This window comes from Anopheles darlingi, chromosome 2 (assembly GCF_943734745.1).
Source record: "Anopheles darlingi chromosome 2, idAnoDarlMG_H_01, whole genome shotgun sequence".
NCBI classification, from domain to species: domain Eukaryota; kingdom Metazoa; phylum Arthropoda; class Insecta; order Diptera; family Culicidae; genus Anopheles; species Anopheles darlingi.
The window spans coordinates 93,759,402-93,779,401 of record NC_064874.1 but is presented as its reverse complement, the minus strand read 5'-3'; the positions used below and the strand labels follow the sequence as shown (position 1 = coordinate 93,779,401).

The window sequence follows — 20,000 nt, the reverse complement described above, 5'->3', positions numbered from 1 at the left end:
GACGATCGACGACCTAGAGCAGAGAGAACCGCGCCGACAGAATCATCGACGCTCGACACTTGCGCACTACACAATCTGCCGATGCTGCTACGATGTGATCATGCTCACGCTTTGCCACTGATGACGCTCAACCCAGAACGTCATCACTTTGCGGTTCATCAAGGTCGACTAGACATGGCGCAAAGTGTAGAGCGCGCGATGAGCATTGGTGCAGTAAATCATTTGCCCCGGTGCATACAATCTTCGCGGGTGCTATTAGTTTATGGCGAAACTTTTGCTTTCCGGTAACCTCTTCATACCGCTCCTCATGTAACATGCACACTTAGTGCTCGAACGGCAAAGAACAACAAACTTCAACATGTCCTTATGTACTTCGATTAATGAGTACTGTGTGTACATAGTTCAATCTTCCACGAAGTTTATATACTAAGCTACGGTTTCTACACATAGCCGAGATCTATTGGATGATAATCGAATTGTTGCCTGCTGTCTAACCTTACCTCGTCCTAGGTGAGGTTGCTGATAATGATGAGTGATCCCTGGAAAAATATCAGTTGCATCTCGTTAGCTCGTGCAAATAGTCATGGAGATCAAAAAACGGGGTTTACTTATCATTTGTACAGTAGTTGCGGCCGGCAATTTCGTGTTAGCTCAAAATGAGGTGGATTCTAACTCCGACCAATTCAACGCTCAATTGAAGGACATTCAACTACAGTTGCTGCACTTCAAGAACACTGTCGAAAAGCTGAATGTGGAAATTGATTATATAAAATCGAAACTCCTGCCCACGCCCACTTGCAGGAAACCCATATCCGACTGCGGTGAAGCTGAACCAACGGTATCCTCCGTTTATGCTCTGCAGCTCTGTGCCACCCCTACCCATGAGGTATACTGCAACCAAACGTTCCAAAACGGTGGCTGGTTAGTCGTTTACAGTCGAAACAACGGAAACGAATCCATCTTTAATCGTTCCTGGGAGTCTTACAAACATGGTTTCGGTAATCCTGAGGGTGAACATTTCATTGGTCTACAACACCTCCACACCCTCACGTATAGCGTGAATTACGAAGTGGCCTTCTTGTTGATGAGAGATGGCGTTGAGAACACTGTCATTTATGATGAGTTCAGCATCGGATCGGAGCTAGAAGAATACCGGATCAAGCGCATCGGGAAACCTACGGGAAGTATGAGACTGTTTCACGCCGATCAAACCTACTACTTCCACACAGTCGATCGGAATCATTTTCCAAGCGTGGCGCAAGAAACAATGAAAGCTGATGGATGCGCATTTTGGTTCATCGATTCAACGAAATCGCACGATCAGAGCGAATTTGAACAATTTTGTCGTGATTTGAAGAATCTAAAAATCATGATTCGCAAAAATAATCTTGTGCTGCAAAAGGGCGGAATATTCGATTGAAACTGGAACCAGAGAATAATTATTCAAATAAACTTAATTGAATAGGAATTGAAACGATTTTTTATATTATACAGATAAGAAAGTGAAGTTCACTGTTAGTCCCCGTTGAACAGTTGCTATTAGCCCATGATGCTCCCTCGTTTGCCATCGGCTTCGGTACTACTAAATACGAAAATGTGGTTTAAAGCCTTCATTACTAGCAGGATTTATTTGGCGAATCACGAAACATCTCACTCGAAACATCTCGCATCGAGTGTTTTCTTGCAGGTGTTTGCAAACGCATTTTCATCCAGTCTCAAGGCGCGATGCAGTGCTTCCGGTACATCGACATAGGTACGATCGAGTCCTACGGTGAAGATAAACTCGCGAAGCCTTTCTACGTCTACGAAATCATTTTCACTTGACCAGATCGTAAACGTTACATTGTTGGTATCTTTTAAGGTACAAAATAGACGAACCATACGTGTGATACTGTGCGCCACAATACCTGCTCTTACAGGGAACGTTATCGCATTGCCTGCCTTATCGATACCGTTGGCATAGATTGCTGAGGACATGGCATCAACTTGCTGCTCAGTGTATGATCCTTCGGAGAAATCCGCTCCCCACCGCGTGGTCCATCCGATCGAGAGCGTCGCTTTCCCTAACCGTTTGGCAGCTGCGAAGAATCGTGCAGGATCAACGGGTACGGTGGCGGTATTGTCTACGGGACCTGGTAGGATGTCCGCGTTGATCCATGTGTTGAACTTGCCCATATCATAGCTACTACGTATTATATCAATCGAACGTTCGAAGGCTCCGATCGATTTAAAGTCCAGCTTGATACCCTTCGCCTTGGCGGTTTGCTGATTGTACTGAAGAATCCGTTTTAGGAATGTTTCAAGAGATATGTCTGACACTGTGGCCGGAGGATGAGCCATAATGGGGATCTCATTTTCCTGATTCGCATCTTCTTTCAGAAACCCCAACGAGATATCCGCTTCTATGAACTGTATATCGCCTGGAAACCGAACAAATTACCACTGATTAGAAGAAACGGACACGTTGCCCCAACAGTCTACGTACTGTCCAGCACTCGAGTCAGGTATTCTGCATCATTTACAGCGTGTGCCCATGTTATTTTCGTTAGATTTTCATTCACTTTCGCTGCTGAATCCTGTGTTGATATCACTGGAAAGGGAATGAGAATTCAGTTTCATTAGAATGGAGCATGTTAAAGCAAAACTATAGGTCGAGAAGCAGCAGTCCAGTGAAGAGTCTTACCAACGGCAACAAGAAGAACCCAAACGAAATCCATTCTGAACCACGACCAGTCAACGAATAATCTTTCCCGGGAGAGCGCATCCCATCGCTCATCACTAATCAAGTTATTCTTATCTACTTAATGCTGCTTTTATGGCTCATCCCCTGATAACGCCCGGCTGATACTCACTTGCGCCCTAAGCAGCTTTAAATTGATCATCCGAATTTGAGAATTGAAATCAGACATTTCTTCGTCGTCAGTTCTTGAAATATTAGCATTAATCTATTCAAGTAAACCGAGATTTTTCACAAGATCTTCGCTGCTCCACAGTTCTTTTCATTCCCATTCCCAACAGGGTCGTTGTTGCAACATGGGTTCTTCGATAAAAAATACTTACTTTTCGTTCCCTTTAATAGATAAAAATGTTGTCCGCTATCTTAATTGCAGCAGATCTTGCTATCATCAGAAGCTGGAAAGATAATTCAATCGGTAATGCAAAAGATTCTTCCTAAATCACGAACCTTTAAACTTGCCGGTTCTGAGGGATTTCTTTCCGTGACTCCAGGATCGCACCAGCAGGTTTCTGTTCTCTCTGGGGGTGATCGTGCTCTAATCTTTGTCACAAAATTCACGAAACTTGTTCAAAAAACTTGTTTTTAAAAAATCCACTTTTTCTGTGCAACAACTGAAACAGCTGTTCGAAGAAGAACGCCAATAGAAACAGAGAGGAAGAAGAAGAGACATTTAAAAAGCGTTTACAACACTGCGGTTTTAGGAGTCAAAAGTTCCGGAACTTTTGACTCCTGGATCCTGTTTATACAGCTAACGAATGACAGCTGTTTGTTTACATCGCTCTGAACAAAAGACGAAAAAAGAAGAAGAAAAGGTATTTCTGGCTCGCCGTCCGTTCGATCGTTAAAAACCCCTCTAAAATCAGGTATTTATTCATATTTCCTTTGCTTTAGTATCAAAGCGCAATTTTTGTTATCACCGTACATAGAATTTTCCGTCGTTGCTTCGAGGCGGTCGGTCGGATTCAGCACGACCGACTGAGTAATCCGGGGATCCAGCTGAAACGGCTGCTCGATGGGTTTCACGAAATTGGCCTGCATCTCGCTGGTGAATCCGCTGTTTAGTTTCCGTTTGAAAACGGGCACCACTTTTCTGGGCTGCAGAACAGTGGTAACTCGGGGCGCGCGAAGCCGTTCCTCCCTCTCCGACCAGTTCCAAAAGGTCACCGTATCATGACTGGGGTTCCGGTGCGGAACGATATCTTTCATCGTCGTACTAACATACGGATCGACCAGTCGGGCGAAACCCTTTTCGTTGGTGTAGATTACTCCCGCTGGGCGTTCTACCGGTTTGTTGCAAGACTGTCCGTACCGGAACGAGTCAGCCGGCTCAACGATAGCCCGCGTTTCATCGGGCGCTCCGTAGTGTTTTAGTGGTATTTTCACATTCTGTGCAAGCTGGGGTTCAGATGATTTGATGTAATTCAATCGTTCCGTTCGGTGGATAAGATTGGCTTTGTCATCAAAAAGTAGCGGGAATTTTTCGCGAAACACTTCTCTAGTTTCGGACAGCGGTTTCCAGTTATACAGCGACTGCAACCCACGATAGTTTCGCTCAATGCTAGACAGCTGGACTTGAATCACTGAAAAGGCAGAAATATTTCTATCAAGTTCAAGATGGTAGTAGAATTACTTCCATTTACTCTTACTAACATTTTTTCCCATCTGCTGCCATTGCTGGTTGTAGCAATGCCGACACTGATTGGAGAAACGATGTCGCTTAACAACCGTTGCTTGAAATCGCTATTGCTTCGAAACCTATGGGTAACTAGGATACACAAACAAACGATTTGAAACGGTGTAGTTGATTTATTTCTGAATCACTAAACTACTTTTCATAATTTTGGAATCTAGTAGGATGCGTATCTTCAGAAACATATTTTTGGGAATTTTTATTTACGCGTCCTCTTCGGGGATGAAGAACCTTTGCCAGATTTTTTACCGACTGATGACGATTGTTTCGAAGTCGGATTCCTTTTTTTCCCCGGCGATGCTTTCATTCCCTCGTGATCCTCAGATTCAGAATCGCTGCTATCTGATGAACCATATTTGGGAGCCCTAATATTGGCCAACGAATTCTTCAGCCCATTTTTTTCGATATCTTCATTGAGTATACGGAGACGTCTGTAGAAATTATACGCCTCCGGACGTGTGTGATCCACAGCTATCTTATATTTATGCCTGCGATCATAATAAATTAATCCGAAACGTGCCCCTAACTGCAAAGCTTTAGATGCACTTGATAGCAGTTCTTTTTGATTGTCCACGATATTTTCATACGATTCTGATTGAGGCAGCCTCTTGCAAATCTCTTCTAATGAAACTGAAATGAACAGCATCAGGATAAATGTTGATGCTATGTTTACTGCTATTTTTACTCACTCGGTTCATTGGTTCGCTGTAAAACGTTCAACAAATCCGGTAGCATTATGCACGATGAAACTAGAAAAGCGTACAGGAAGGAATACAAACGCGTGCCACTTCGATAAGATCGGATCGTCGAATGTAATTCGGTAACTAAACTAAGGCTACTCGATGCTTGGGTATATTGATCATTTCAGAAAATGGGGCTCCCAGATTTACCGGGACAACAAGGCGAGGATAATAATTTCACAATGGATGAAAACCACATTATCCATGTGGAACCGCTGAGTGACGATGAAAGTGAAAATGGCCTCCCGGAAGAGAACTACAATGGATATGCCGGTTATCAACCATTAAGCGTGGATGAGCGGAACCCCTCCACTTTACGAGTGATACCGATGGACGACTATGAAGCGCAATCTGATGAATCTGAAACCGGAAACGCGGTTGCTGACACCGATACCACCAACCACATAGAATTTCTTAATCTTGACGTATGGAACGCACCACGTCCCGATGAGCTTAACATTGATATCGATGCCAACAAGGCAGCAGAGGTAAATAACACGGGGAATGCTATTGTAGCAACGCCACCAAACCTGACTCAAATGATGCATGATTTGCATTTTTGAATCACCCAACATTGCCCTTCCGTTTTGGTGGTCGCAGCAAGGTCAAACGTTTTAAGGGGAGATGCTTTGTGGGGGAAAAATCCATCCCTGTCGGGACCGGATCCGTTACTCTTTTCCCGCGTTCCTACTTCCAACCCGCTTTCTCGTCTCTTCACACAGATAGTGAACGTAATGGCCGGCATAAAACTACCCACAACGGCCGTACCGGATTGGGCGCGAGGTGTACCGGAAGAGGAATGGAAGGAAAATTTACTACAACGAATTCGCCAACGACAGCAACCGGAACCAGTCGAGGGATACAGCAGCAGCAGCACCAACAGCAGTAGTACCAACGGTGTTGGTACCGCCTCTTTGGAGGTTCCTTTGCCAGTATCCGACAGCAGCGGCTGTAGTGGTAGAGAGTGATTTATAGGAAATGCGATCCATGCCATCCTGTTTAGATCCATTCCCTACGAATTTGTTGTCCACACAATAGCGGCAATATCCTTTGAAACATCCTTCAAGCATAAGTATAGCTAGCATTTAACCTTATGTAAATCTCGTTTCACGTAATTTATGTTTTTTTTATTTGGATACGATCCAAATGAATAAAAATCAATTTATGTCTGTTCTGAAATATTCGACTGGAAATTTGATGTTTTGAGGTTTGGTTCTGGTTAAATAGTGTTCATCATTTGCTTCCGCGGTATTTATGTTCGGAGAATGCAACGTCGCCCCTTTCCGAAACATGTGTTTGATACATTCAAGGTCCGGCGACGTGCTTAGAATTAATACATTCCACGTGCGCATGGGGCGTACAGGCTTACAGGACAAACTTCATCCTCATTTATGCAATGTTCCAGGCATCATTTGCATTTCCGATGCACTTCCGCTTTGCTGCGCTGGCTAAAAACAAAGTTCCCGCAACGGCAGGTCACGCGTGTATTGTGCCGGTGAAAGACGGCCTGCTAAGCCAAGCCGCTAATTCACCATCCTCTCCGGGATTCCTTCCTTCTGCTGACCCGGTACTTGTGCGGTAATGCGATCCCCAAACACGCGAAGCATTTGCTTCTCTGGGGGTTTTCAGGGGGGTAGGGGCTGCTGGTGACGAATGGAAAGGAAAATAACTTAAACGTTCACACGTTATTTAACATGCCGTGCAGAAGAGCGTTGCTTTCTACCCATCTTCTTTGCCTTGACCATCCGGTGGTGCGATGTGTACACTTTTATGCTTGATAGAATGTGCAGAAAGCCCACTAACTAGCCGTAAGTGTAATGTGCCTAGATAGATTGCGAAGACATGCAATGTGGTCTAGTGCTAATTGAAAACACGACGATAAGCGATGGTCACGGTCACGGCAGTTGTCGTCGCAACGATGCACGCAAGGAATGCTGCGATTATGCATTCATCAGCTTCGTTGAAATAATTGAGCCATCCCCCAAGCAACCCGGCAACATATGCTTCATACAAAAGTTATTTCAACTTCTTCAACCGAAGATAGGGATCTTCCCTATCAGGTCCAGCAGGTCTTTTATCATCAGACAAACATACGTTATCTAGGTCGGATTATCCCAGTAGCGAACCATGATTTACACATTTCTCAATTCCTAAATATAGTATTCCATGTTTCGACAAATCACACAACTTCTTGGAACGGACCCATATCCTTATCAGCATCTTATCAGCCTGTTCCTATGCGAAAGAGCGAAAGCGAAGATTAGCCCCTCTAGAGCATAGCGGTGGAATGAGAGAGATGGGTTGAAAATCCGAGAGAGCATCGGCGAGAATGAGAAATCGTGAAATGAGAGGGCAACTTCGGGAATCCTCGGAATCGGATGAAGAGAAAAAATAGAGCCAAGGGGGCCAATTATTTCAGATTCCTTAAATCGAGGCTAAACTAAAATTTATGCTAATGACACTAGCAAAAAAATTAATAAGAACTGAAGGATTGGACCAGATTTTACTAAAAAAAAAACTAGTCCATTTACTAACCTATCTGGTGTTATGCTCAACGAAGAAAGGATCTTGTTCGGTGGAGATTGGTGTGCACTATCTTCGATGGATTAGATGATTGATGAGAGGATTGCAAAAGTATCCCAATCATTTTTCGTACCAATTTTATGAATTTAAAATCCGATTCCGGGTTGATTTGAGGCATCTCGCAACCCCCAGTTGAGCTGCTCAGAGAGTGTCCTTGCCAATCTTCGCCAACAATCGCGATCAGTACAACAATCGAATGCAAGTGCATCAGTACGAACGGAACCACCACCGACGGGAGGAATCCGGTTGAGCGCACGCTCTCGCGAGCGCGGTCGGCATCATCTCTCTTCTACGAAAAAAGTCGGCTCTGGTTTGTGCTGCGTCGTCGTCACCATTTTACTACCTCGTCTAAAATTTCACGGGCCACTTTACGCGGGTTAGTGATAGTGAACGGCAGCTCAGAATGCCTGGTAGCAAGAATTGACGATTTGTACCCGTTCCCTAAGTCACGGGGTGCCGGCGACTGATCTCGAATCGTGGCGTGTGTAGGGCGGTAAGTGGTCAGCGTGGTGATGCTGTGAAATCTGTGCAAATGCTGTCGACAGCATAGCTCGTTGAGCCATCATCTCAGCAAATCCGAGCAAAGGAACAACCGCAGCCTACTGTTAGTGCCAAAGGCAATCCGCGGTTCCTGTTCGTGGTGTGTAGTGCTGCAGCAACGATTCGATGGTCAGGACCGAAGTGAGACGGCCCTGTAGGATGTTAGTTTTTTCAAGAAAGTGATAGTAATCCTGACGAAAACATCGGAATCGAAACATTGTGCAAAGTGAGAGCCATAGTCGCGAAAAAGGTGTACGTGATGGTCACAACACGGCGCGCTGTGGCTGCTAGTGATAGGAGCGAATGTGGAACCAAGTTAATAATCCCCTCTTTCCCTCCCGTGTTCCCTCAACCCACCGCGTAATTCAATATTCTCCCAGCCAACGGCACCAGCAGTAGCAGCAGCGGGTTACGTAGTCGTGTTACCGCGAGAAACAGTCCGCCGGATAAGGATGATGGCAAACTTCATTCACGCGAAGCAAGATGCTCCCATTTCCTTAATTTATTCCCACAGTCATCTCCACCCGGAGTCTTGGGTCCTCTGTTTGTCGAGCACACATACACATTGCATCCTCCACAGTTTTGCGTCCAATTTAGTTCTCTCTCTTTGCCCGGTCATAAGACGATCCGTCGTATGTTGCATCACGTACGATGGGGATTATGTGTGATAGTGCTTTTTAATAATCGAACCGCCGTCGCCGCCGCCGCGGCCAAATGAAATGGCCATATCGTAAACTGGCAACCCTTTCGCTGGTCATTCATTAAGCAAAACGAGAGAATAGAGAAGGAGGAAAGTTAAGCTAAAGGCACACCCAGGTACCGCGGCACAGATTGGCGGCGAGATGCATCATCCTCGACCTGTGGATGCTGATGAGGCTGAGGAGATAGTAATGTAAGGAGAATGGGAGGACAGGTGGTGGGCAAGTGCTCGCGCGTGTCATTTTCCCATTGCGTTTGGGTTTTTTGTTTAAGTTTGTTTTTGGCAAACATCGCGCATCTTGAAATGTCTCATTTCATCGAGCTCTAGCGGGTTGCCCTTCCTCTTCCCTTATGCTCTGCACGCTCGCTCTGCTCGTTGCATTTTGCTTGGGAAAAATGCTTCGAAAGTAAGCGAGTGACGCGAACTAGAGCCACAGAGACGCGCCCCGTGAACAATACAAAATAGGGTGGCAAATTGAGAAGAATCACAATCGGAAAAAGTGTCTTCATTGCTCTGAATTCCGTTTCACTTTGTTTTTTTTTTGTTTCGTTGCTTGTCGCAACTGTTGTTTGGCGATGGGGTGGCCTTGTGGACAGAGACTAGAGCTCTCGCCGCCACATGCCGTTGCAGTCCGCTTTTCGCGGCAACCGGTCATCCATTTTCAGCGTGATACTGAAAAGCGTCCACCAGAACCGCGCAATGCAATGCTGTTGCTCCATTTTGTTTGTTGATGCTTTCGACGGGGCTGTACGTGCGGGTTTTACACACGGCTGACTCTAGACCGACCTAAAGGCAATCTGGCCCCGTCGAGTATGAAAAGTATTATTACCAGCACAATTCATTGCACTAGTGTCGCATCAAAGCAGTATCCCGTATCCGGTACGGTTGCTCCATCACCATTTTTTGTAGTGTAGTAATCGAACCTTTCGAACCGGCTATCTTGGATTGTTGCCATCGATACCGTTTTCGTTTAAATGATAGTTTATGAAACATTTTGTCCAATGATGAGACAAAAAATTGATTCCAAAATGCTCACACAAGAGGGCAAATACCTCCCGCGATGTTGTTCGATCTCATTCCACAAACACTATTCTATGCAAACACTCCCATCTAGCACGATATCGCTCATCGCGCCGAATAGCATGTGACGCATTTCATCACGAACTGGCCATAGAGAACTCCGCCAGCGGTCCAGTAAAGGCCGTGGCATTAGAAACACGGCCCCAAGTCATGGTGCGATTGCATGCACAACACACTAATTCACTACCATTTTCATCACACCACCGAGAAAGGTACCATTTGATTCAAATTATACAATTTGTCACAATAATTTGTATTTTCATTCAATTTCACCGCCCCACGCGGACAATGCTATCGATTGGTCGAGAAGTTCGTGACTCTTGGGTATGGAAAGGCATGGTTTATGCGCTATAACGCCTCCCTTTCCGGTGGTAACCGCTGTAGTGAGATCGAGCCGCTCCATGCTCTAACAGTTGCATTTAGAGTTTGTTTGCTAGATTGTATAGATTTGATATGCGAAATGTGCTGACCGGTGGCCGGCTAAAACGGGCAAACAACAGCTGGCCAGCGACTGTCAGACCACCAAAAAGAGCTCTCAAGCATATGCTTCAAGTTTTGGGAAGAAATCCGTTACACGAAATGCGGCTAGGCAAGAGGGGGAACTGCACACGAGTACTTGGCGGACGAGTGGCACACCAATCTGCCCTTTACGGTTATTATTTACCCCTCGAACTCGCCTTTAACATATTCAAGTTTCGTGCCTTAACACCATTTCGCAACTGGAAACCTCAACTTTCCTAAATCGAAATACTGGCCAGCATCGAGCGTTATGTTTCTATTAAGTTTGTTGGCGGTAATTGAACGATAAAATGCTGCAAAATGGAATCTACTGGCCACTAGGTTTAAAGCATCTCTATTCCACATTCTTCCTTCCTTGACACTGCATCTCATTACGCGGGTTGCGACGATTAAAGCGTCATTTGATAATCATGCAAATGTTTTTAATGAACCGTGGCACAAAGAATGTGTTTGTCTAAATGATGATCAAGAGATCGCTATGATAATTTCATGGAGATTGTGCGCCGAGGCAACATACTTTCTTTCACGCTTTAATGGCCACAAAAATGCTCTCCGGATGCAAATGTCTCAGTCGGATGTCATGTTGCACAATATGGTATCACCACTCACACAGTTGGCGTACATTCTTTTCAGTCTGTACTCTTGGTACCCGGCTTCCTATTCGTAATCAACGTTTCAAAGTTGAAGGTAGTTAAACCGATTAATTTCTTCATTTCAAACTTTTACTCTCAGCATGTTGACGATTCTGCTTTGCCGCCGGCCAATCTGACCGGGAAAGCTCTTTACCGGTTCCGTTCATGTAAACAAGACCTTGTACCGTGTCGAAGACGAAGGGATTACAGAACACCCCTCGACCACCACCAGAAAGCCAGAAGGCTAGAAGGAGGTAAACGGGTACAAACATCATAATGTAGAGGAGTGAACTCGGTGACATTCACATACCGCACACCTCGAGAGAACCCTCGTCTCGACGTCCTCTCGACGCGACTTCTTGAGGCGGTTGAATACTATTTTTAGTCGCGTTGAGCGCAAATTGTCGTATCAATTTATTCCTCGTCCGGGACGGACGGCGAAGGAACGAATAATCAAAATGTAATGCAAACAGCATACTCCACGACGCGGCCGCCTTTTACCGCTGGCCGGTGCCCCAGCTGGGCACCATTTATGCGTAAGGAGCTCAATCTCAAAGGCCCAGGAGTAAGATTTCGACCAAAACAACCTCGAAGGGTTTGTTGACCTGCTTAATCAATCGATGGCAGTGAGTCTGAGCTTGGTTCTCTTCGCCTCAAACATCGAGATTGACTTATTTAACAAACAAAAAAGCGATTTGATTGGCTTCGAAGCTAGGAACAAGCATTCCAATATGATTTACTCTTTCACTCGCAAACGCAATCATTACTCATTCAATGCATATTCATGCTGTTCAAACGTACTACCACGGACCATACGAACCTGGCACTGGGTATCGTAACCGATAGGAGGAGACTTGCTTTTAATTCAATTGTACCCAACAACGTTTCTCAATTGATTCCATTGAGCACCGAGAACACACATCTCAGGAGCGACATGGATCCTGTTGGCGATAGTGCTCAGTCCGCCTGGAGTGATCTGGAGTCGTCCGTCCAAGCCAAAGTGGGAATTTGTTGACGAGAAACGACAAGGTGGTCGGTGGACAATGGGTAAACACGATGGCGTATTTGTATGCCGCCACCAACCAGATCAACCGATGGTACGAGTGGAAGACACACTTCATTTAGTATGCTTTCAGAGTCCCAAGGGCCAGTGTGGTAAGTCCCACATGTGCCATGTGTAGTAGTAGTGTATCTTTCCCCCCCGAGAGTTACTCCCAGGTCTCGAAAATCTCTCAATCTAGGCGAACACAAATGTAAATAGTATTAGACGGCGGAGACCGTCGTAAATCTTGATTCTGGCTTCTTGACACTTTCATGAACCGCTTGGTCGCTCTAAGCGGAAGAGCGTACTTCCGAGAGACGTGTTGTGACTCCCTGCAGAGAAGTATCGTCCCATACGGCGGTCCGATTTCGCTGTTACAAACAATGCAACAAAAAGTTAATTCTGATTCCGAGTTATGCTGCCTCATTCCATCGGCACACGACTGTGTGTTTGCGATGACCGAGTGACATACGTCGCGGGCACCACGTTCTCGTAGCTGCTCATTATAAAGTGTAGAGAGCGATAAGAATTTGTCGTGCTTATCAGGCCTCCGTCGGTACTAGTGATACATACACAAACTTGCTTTGCTTGGATGCAAATTGTTATCGGTACAACTTTAAACATACAGCGCAAAAAGATAAGCATTCCATTTTCGGACCTTATTTAACCTTTCTTTTTGCAATAACAAAAAAAAAGTACAATCACGAATCCAAACAACTCTGGGGAATTGAGAATTGAATTACTAATGAAAAAATGCCGCCAGTGTAGGTTGTCCCCCCTCGAGTGGCTTATGTGTCCGTCTTGCCGTCCAGATCGGGAATTATGTAACGATAAACCGCTGTGGCCGTACTCCAACGAAAATTCACTCGTGATGGTGCAGAAGGAGCAAAAAAGCACTCAATTTAATCCAAAATTCAGGCGAACCTTTACCATCGTCCGTGTGAGAAGCCGGGGAATGGCCGTACTCTGTGTGTGGTGCTTACCTAAGAATGTCCTGCACGAGGGACTTACCATCTTGAATACCGTAACTACAGATGGTGAACCAGCGTGCTGGCGAGATATTGATTTCGAATAAAAAGTGAATTTATGGCGTGTATAGTGCGACGACGACTTGTGGTGAGAACCGGCCCGAGCTGTACTGCTCATGCGGAACAGCTGATCCCCCACCAGCTCCAATCGGAGCGCTTGCCGATGTAAAATCCTTTTTAGGGTACACAATGCTGAAATCTATTTGAATGATTTTTTACAAAAATATGCTCCTGTGAAATCTTGGAAAAGATTAGTAAAGTTCAGGTAACGGAATCATTATACCTCGAAAAAGGGATTTCCTAAATGCTCGTACGAGGATATCTTAACATGCCTTAAGCGAGTATAAGAGCAGTAACGAGCAGTCAAGCGAATCAGTACAACAATGCCTTCGATGCCGTCGAGGTAATGTAAGTTCACCGTTTTCGTGGGCATAATTCAATCTTGAACTCAAACAACCTTGAACCCCCGGGCCCTGGGAGGTGTAGCGGTAGTATACACACTTCATTACTACCGCTACGGATTGTGTTTTCCGGCTAGAAACAGAATTTTGCTCTACTTTGCACTAGCATAGTTCTTTACTCAGAAGTAACATTACATGACGATGCAACATACTTCATTTAGTAAATTCTAGTAACATACTAAACACAACATACAAAAGAAACACTCCGCATACTTTAAAATAAGTATGTGTGAATGGTACCAACTTTTCATGACTTACAAACACGACATTCATCGCACCATGGTTTTATCTAGACCTGAAGCGTCGAAACTGAATCAATGCCAACACCTGCCCGCCAAAGAATGCGATAATTCAGCTTAGCCGCGTCTAATCTAATTCAAAGCTGCTAATGACGGGGCCTCCAGGCCTCTGTCCCTACGGCCGGGTGCAGTGCAGTTTGTTGGATTTCCGTAATTCTTACAAACCTAGCACCTAGGCGACACCCGTTCGTTTGATCGATTAAAATCGGAATATCTCGAACGACCCAACAGCCCGAATAAGGAAGAATGGTTCAATTGAATACACTATCGCTTCATCGGGTCAATCCATTTTATTCCATTCCACCCGACTACCGCAAAGTGGTGCCGAGGATTTTCATGATGGTTGAATAAAACTGACGATACGGAGTGTAGATGCAGATTAGCACCTTCCACTTTGTAACACCTTCAGCGGCGATGTATTTTCTATTTTTGACTTGGATTATGTACAGAACGAATCAACAGGGGCTACTTCAAATACTAGCTGATTGTTAAACCTTCATGCATAAATGTGACTACGATCCTCATATTCACGCCTCTTGTGTACCAAACCAATTGCCGCGTGAAGCGCTGAAACATTCGTGGATACGAGTAAACATGCTTGTGATGTTTATAGACGAAAAAAAAGCGCGATTGATACATCATTAACCAACCCGATCTGCTTTCCCCCTTTTAAGTGATGGATTACAAGTTTCGAAGTGTGCGAACAGATACCATTATTGTTGTAACATGCGATTTTCAAAGGCCATACTGACATACAGATATCAAAAAAAAAATTCTATTTCACAGTATATTCACAGAAGAAGCCTTATCGGCGAGTTAACCGATTGTTAAGAACGATGGCCGAAAGTTCCCAAATGGTATAACCATGGTGCAGTAATTTGGTGTAGTAAAACAATGTATAAGTAAGTATAGGGTCCCTGATCTAGCGTTTATTGCCCCGCGCCGTTCCAATAATTGGTCAGAATTTATTACTTTTCGAAATGATGAAAATGGGTTCCTCCTGCGTCACTCTTGCCCGCCACTATAATGCTCACACAATCAAATATTCATGTCTCGGCTAATGATATAAGGGGTATTCTGGGGCTCTGCTCACCTTCCCCCTACCCCCTTCCCCTATTATCTAGTCTTAATTAAATACTCACGCAACGCCCGCGTGGCCTTCCTTTCTTTCCTTCTCTTTTTGTTCTCTATCTCGCGAATAGTGGAGCAAGGCATTCTGACATCCGCTGTACCGACACCAAAAACTCCAATCTACCAGCGCTACACAACCGCCCTCCAGAATGACCCACGCTGTTCACAAGAGGTAACCACGCTGCCGTAGCCAATATACCTTCCATTATAAACATCTTCATATCCATCAATCACTTTTGCGAGGCGACACGACACCGACACCGACAGCCTGACTACTGCTGCTTGACACGTCACAATCGCGATCGGTTGTCTGATTATTAATTTTCGTACAAAGCACTCGAGCCTCCCTTAATTGATCATCAATCCATTGGGGTGGTAGAGGAGAGTAGAGAGAGGGTGTTTGCTCTTGGCACGCGTCGGAAAAGGGTGGGAGCACTACCGGGCACCCTCCACCCCCCTTATCGGATCAAATAATGTCTAACGAGTCACTTCCGGCGGGCAACCCTACGGTCCCGTGTGTTGGCATTCAAGTGCCAACACCTAGACACCTGTGCAGGCTAATGTGCTGCCCATCAGTTTTCCTATTTTTCTCGTCGGTGAGCTACTGTGCTATGCTACATGGCCTTTACATTGGAGCCTCTGGCAAGTTACTCTGCATTGCGTATAGCCCCGGGATTGATTGAGGGCGGTTTGCCATTTACTTTCGCCACCTCATTTTTCACCTAGGTCACAAACACGTGCCCAAACACGTATCTCAACGGGTGGTTAAAAGCCTAATGAATCAACCAGGAAAATTTCGGATTTTCCTTTTAATTATCCATGGATTTAGAGAATCTCCTCAAAAGAACATTAAAAGTTTTCTCATTGACCTATCGATTCTTTTCATAACGTAACGTTGAACATACAGAACTTATGTTGGATTCCCGACCATAAACTACAGTGCAGAACTATAAAACCTGTCGAATATTCATAAGTTATTAGCTACGAGGAATTCCGCTCAAAGCGGCAAAGAAAGCCAAGACCCGAGGATTATGCTAATAATCCATGTAAAAGTACATAGCACCAACCATGGAAACCTTCGTCGGTTGCCCTAATATTTCACTACATTGGAAAACTGGAAAACCAAAACTAAGCAACATTTGATTTTTTTAGTAGAATCGATCGCATGTTATGTAACAAGCTATGTTAAATGCCTATGTGCATCACATCCCTAAAATTTTCTGAAAAATTGATAGAAAATGTATTACATATTCACAATCGAACATTTCTACTTCACTAACTGATAGTTCCTGATTCCTTACAAGCACTAATCGTTTCGACTTCCTTATCAACTCGTCCTGTGTTCCTTCAACGTCTACTACGACGGGTATTAATGCTGATTAAAAATGTATTTCTCCTCTTCTTTTTTTTTCGTTTTCTCCAATCGTTCGCTCGGTATGGCCTGCCTGCCTGCCTGGTTTCCGGTTGACGACGACGACATGATGACGACGCGCGCGCGCGCCAATGCAGGTGGCCCTTGGGCGACGGATCGGCCTGTACCGGTTCTGTGGCGATATTGGCCGGGGTAACTTCTCGCGTGTCAAGCTCGCCGTTCATCAATTAACCAAAGGTGATTATTTCATTTGTAGTTTCTTCCGATATGACCCGCGGATGTGCACACGATGCCTCCTCACTCAGGGTGGGCTTCCGTGGGCATAGTTGCAGCATGTTTTGCCTCGAAATCATTTCTTCGTCCTAGGCACTAGGTGAAGTGAATCATTAACCCCCATAAAGAGGAACCTTCGCCATCGCGCCTGACTTGAGGTCGGTGAAATGGTGAATGTGTCGTGCGGAAGGACAGCGCGTAATTGGGATATAACATGAAACCAACAGATTCCCGGTGGCACCTTCTGTGTTCCTAATGTTCTTTTCCATTTGTTTCTTCTTTCCTTCCTGGTGGCAAAACAGACAAAGTGGCTATCAAGGTGGTGGACACCAGCCGTCTCGATGCTAAGGCTCTTCGTATGCTTTCCCGTGAAGTGAGCACACTCGAGTGTGTTTACCACCCTTTTATTCTAAGGTAAGTCCGTGGGCCACCGAAACCCGTTTAGTTCCCATTCGGAAATAATAGTACCATGCTCTGTATTTTAGACTGTTTGAAGTGATAGAAACATTGGGAAAGATTCATCTCATTAGCGAGTGGGTACAGGGCGGGGAACTGTACAATCGCATCACGGAGGTTGGACCACTAAAAGAACCTCATGCAGCACTTCTTTTCCAACAACTGCTTCTGGCTGTGAAACATTTGGTAAGGACGATGGTAGCTACACATAACGCATCTCAGCAGGACATTCCGTAATGAGCCGCTACCGCATTTCCGCTTTCCACCCCATTTCCCTGCAGCATAGTTTAGGTTTCGTTCATCGTGATATCAAGGCAGAGAATGTGCTGCTCGTGAGCGAAGAACGGATCAAGCTAGCCGACTTTGGCTTCAGTACGCAGCTCGCTAATGGTCCATGGCAGCATTTGGATACGTTCTGCGGGTCGCCGCCTTACGCGGCACCGGAACTGTTTAGTGACGATCATTACATCGGTGGACCGGTCGACATATGGGCGCTCGGTATACTGCTGTACTTCATGCTCGAAGGATGTATGCCCTTCAAGGCTCCAACCGTTCCGCTGCTTCGAACGGCCGTATTAAAAGGCGAGTTCGTCATCTCTACCAAGCTCAGTGTACCTTGCAGCCGTGTTATACGTGAGTGTTACTTTCTAGTCACCGTCATCCGGATCACGTGGCATAGTTTTGTTTTTTAATAAATGTAATCTTCTTTTGTAGAGCGCATTCTCGTTCATACACCATCCCGGCGGCCTACGATTGAGCAGCTCCTAGAGTGCCAATGGTTCAAATACGCACAGGAAGCTGCACGGCGGAATGCACAAGCAACCGAGGCCACCGCAAATCGCCAACCAGCAGTGGCAGCAGCTAAAAGTAATGCTCATGTTCCCAGGCGAAGGAAGAAGCTGTTCTGGTTTCTACCGATGCCAAGAGATCGGCTAGCCTCGTCGCCTGAATCCGCATCTAGCCGGGATCATATCAGTGCTGCAAACAATCAGCGTACCAGACAACTCCCACATTCCCAGCAGCGGCCAATGACGGTATCATCGGTGACAAAATCTTCGGCATCATCACGGGATGATCCTCGTTTGGCCGGTGCAGAAATTCCAAACCTTCGCACGATCGCTTGTAGCACAAAGCGTGCCGGGAGCGTTCTGGACGAAAGCTTTCTACACCCACTTAAATCGGACCTAGCCGAAGGCCCTACGATCGTTGGCGACCAGCAACAGCAACAGCAGCCACCTCACCATATCAAAGATGTAACGAACGATGTGTCAAATAATAATATTATCAGCAGTAGTTACAATCATCACCATGGGAATGGGGCTGAGAGCGGAGCACAACCGGAAGTAGCACAGCAGATGCCAGCAAATGGCCACAACCGGGAGCTATACAATAGTGAAACTGTTCAACCAGCTAGTCAGGAACGCAAACCTCGCCGATTTTCGTTTGGGCGAACGCTAAAGAAACGGATCGGACCGATGGAACCAGTATCGACCGCCGAAAGTTTCACCGAAACACGGCGCAACGCACGGCAAGTGGATCTGCGCGAAAAGCTGGAACGGACGATTGATGAAGAGCATGGGAAATTTGTGATGTACCCAACGACGGCCGTATCCTCGGAAGGCAATCGGCATCTGCACGTGCTCGAGGCGGAAACACGCCGATTGATGAAGGTCCTAGGTATCACGAGCGAAATGCTAAACCGTGCGGTCGCAAATGGACCGCGCAGTGACATTATTGGTGTGTATCGTATCATCATGCATCGATTGCAACGTGAACAAGCCCAGACGCGACTAGCGGCCACGCTGGCGTCCACGAATAGCGCGTACGAATTCCTCGAGCTGAAATCGATTAGCGGCAGCGACAGTGCCGGTGCTGCATCCGGTGGTAGCTCGGGCAGGCGGACGAATAATGGTACCGCAGGAGCTTTACGCACCACTGCCAAAAGTCCACGACATATCGGTCCACGGACCTCCGGTAGGACCATGTGTGCCATTCTATAGAGATCGCAAAACCCCATAACGAGTTAACTAACCAACAATTATGTGATATATCTCCCATGGATCGAATCGATTGAATTCTTCGTTCCCAACCAACGATCTAGATTTAGTCCAGCCTAGTCGCAAAAACGTTCCATTATGACTTCCTCCAGGAAAAGAAGAAAAGCAACAATCCCCGCGTTGTGCAGGTGAACCCGCTCTAAGAGACTTGTTTGGTGGACCACTACGGTAGTAAATTGTGTAAGTTTTGATGCTAAAAGTCTTGGCGAAAACTGTTGTTAGTTGTTACTTTATAACTCTTGTTTTGGGTAGTATTTTGAATTTGATATCGATGTGGTGATCCCACTCGTTGACTGTGCAAGCAGCTTAGTCCAATTTTAAATTCCTCAAACTATGCCAAACTGCAAGTTGGTGCATTATAGAAGAAGACACACGGAAAGTTAGAGAACAAACTGTTGTCTCGTGTTTGTAGCTTTAATTATTTATTTTTGATCAATCGAAATGCTCAGGAGGAGGAGTAAAAGGAGCAACAGAGGACGAATACTGTAGAATGTGTTGTTCCGTGGTCCGCTAGCGAACATCGAGAACAACGATAGAAAGCGAATACCCTACAAATATACCGTATACAACAAATCAACAATTTACTAAAGAATGCTTCTGCTGTTTCTCTATTTCGTCGAAAGAATTTTTGAGTTGATCAACCGCCGTGTAGAAGCGTTA

General features: G+C 45.5%; 3 protein-coding genes across 6 annotated transcripts; 2 read left to right on the top strand and 1 right to left on the bottom strand.

Annotated features, from left to right (window-relative positions):
- Positions 1-1,558: 1,558 nt before the first annotated feature.
- Positions 1,559-3,353, bottom strand: LOC125950113 (protein FAM151B). Of its 2 annotated transcripts, XM_049677780.1 has the most exons (4): positions 3,197-3,353; positions 3,061-3,132; positions 2,486-2,590; positions 1,559-2,420 (listed from the first exon to the last, which is right to left on the bottom strand). In XM_049677780.1, coding segments are annotated over exons 2-4 (876 nt in total). In that variant the 5' UTR covers positions 3,062-3,132; positions 3,197-3,353; the 3' UTR covers positions 1,559-1,650. The 2 variants fall into 2 exon arrangements, with proteins under 2 accessions (XP_049533737.1, XP_049533736.1); XM_049677779.1 differs by lacking the exons at positions 3,061-3,132; positions 3,197-3,353 and adding an exon at positions 2,684-2,975.
- Positions 3,354-3,498: 145 nt separating this feature from the next.
- Positions 3,499-6,346, top strand: LOC125950120 (male-enhanced antigen 1). Its single transcript, XM_049677788.1, has 3 exons — positions 3,499-3,600; positions 5,296-5,655; positions 5,890-6,346. The coding sequence occupies exons 2-3, from the start codon at positions 5,299-5,301 to the stop codon at positions 6,133-6,135; spliced, it is 603 nt and encodes a 200-aa protein (XP_049533745.1). The 5' UTR covers positions 3,499-3,600; positions 5,296-5,298; the 3' UTR covers positions 6,136-6,346.
- Positions 6,347-7,978: 1,632 nt separating this feature from the next.
- Positions 7,979-19,929, top strand: LOC125950091 (sperm motility kinase-like). Of its 3 annotated transcripts, XM_049677742.1 has the most exons (9): positions 7,979-8,243; positions 13,032-13,694; positions 14,838-14,953; positions 15,254-15,354; positions 16,692-16,791; positions 17,130-17,241; positions 17,313-17,469; positions 17,565-17,916; positions 17,998-19,929. In XM_049677742.1, coding segments are annotated over exons 3-9 (2,109 nt in total). In that variant the 5' UTR covers positions 7,979-8,243; positions 13,032-13,694; positions 14,838-14,952; the 3' UTR covers positions 19,284-19,929. The 3 variants fall into 3 exon arrangements, with proteins under 3 accessions (XP_049533699.1, XP_049533697.1, XP_049533698.1); XM_049677740.1 differs by lacking the exon at positions 13,032-13,694; XM_049677741.1 differs by lacking the exon at positions 7,979-8,243 and having other exon boundaries at positions 11,468-13,694.
- The last annotated feature ends 71 nt before the right edge of the window (positions 19,930-20,000 follow it).

What these genes read in the sequence shown, in the direction of transcription:
- LOC125950091 (XM_049677740.1), top strand. An exon ending in CGTTCATCAATTAACCAAAG is followed by an intron (nt 16,792 to 17,129) that starts GTGATTATTTCA and finishes GTGGCAAAACAG; the next exon opens with ACAAAGTGGCTATCAAGGTG. An exon ending in TTCTGGCTGTGAAACATTTG is followed by an intron (nt 17,470 to 17,564) that starts GTAAGGACGATG and finishes ATTTCCCTGCAG; the next exon opens with CATAGTTTAGGTTTCGTTCA.
- LOC125950120 (XM_049677788.1), top strand. Translation starts at nt 5,299, where the DNA reads ATGGGGCTCCCAGATTTACCGGGACAACAAGGCGAGGATAATAATTTC. An exon ending in ATGCCAACAAGGCAGCAGAG is followed by an intron (nt 5,656 to 5,889) that starts GTAAATAACACG and finishes CTCTTCACACAG; the next exon opens with ATAGTGAACGTAATGGCCGG.
- LOC125950113 (XM_049677779.1), bottom strand. Translation starts at nt 2,717, where the DNA reads ATGGATTTCGTTTGGGTTCTTCTTGTTGCCGTTG. An exon ending in GGTTCTTCTTGTTGCCGTTG is followed by an intron (nt 2,591 to 2,683) that starts GTAAGACTCTTC and finishes TTCCCTTTCCAG; the next exon opens with TGATATCAACACAGGATTCA. An exon ending in CCTGACTCGAGTGCTGGACA is followed by an intron (nt 2,421 to 2,485) that starts GTACGTAGACTG and finishes TTCGGTTTCCAG; the next exon opens with GCGATATACAGTTCATAGAA.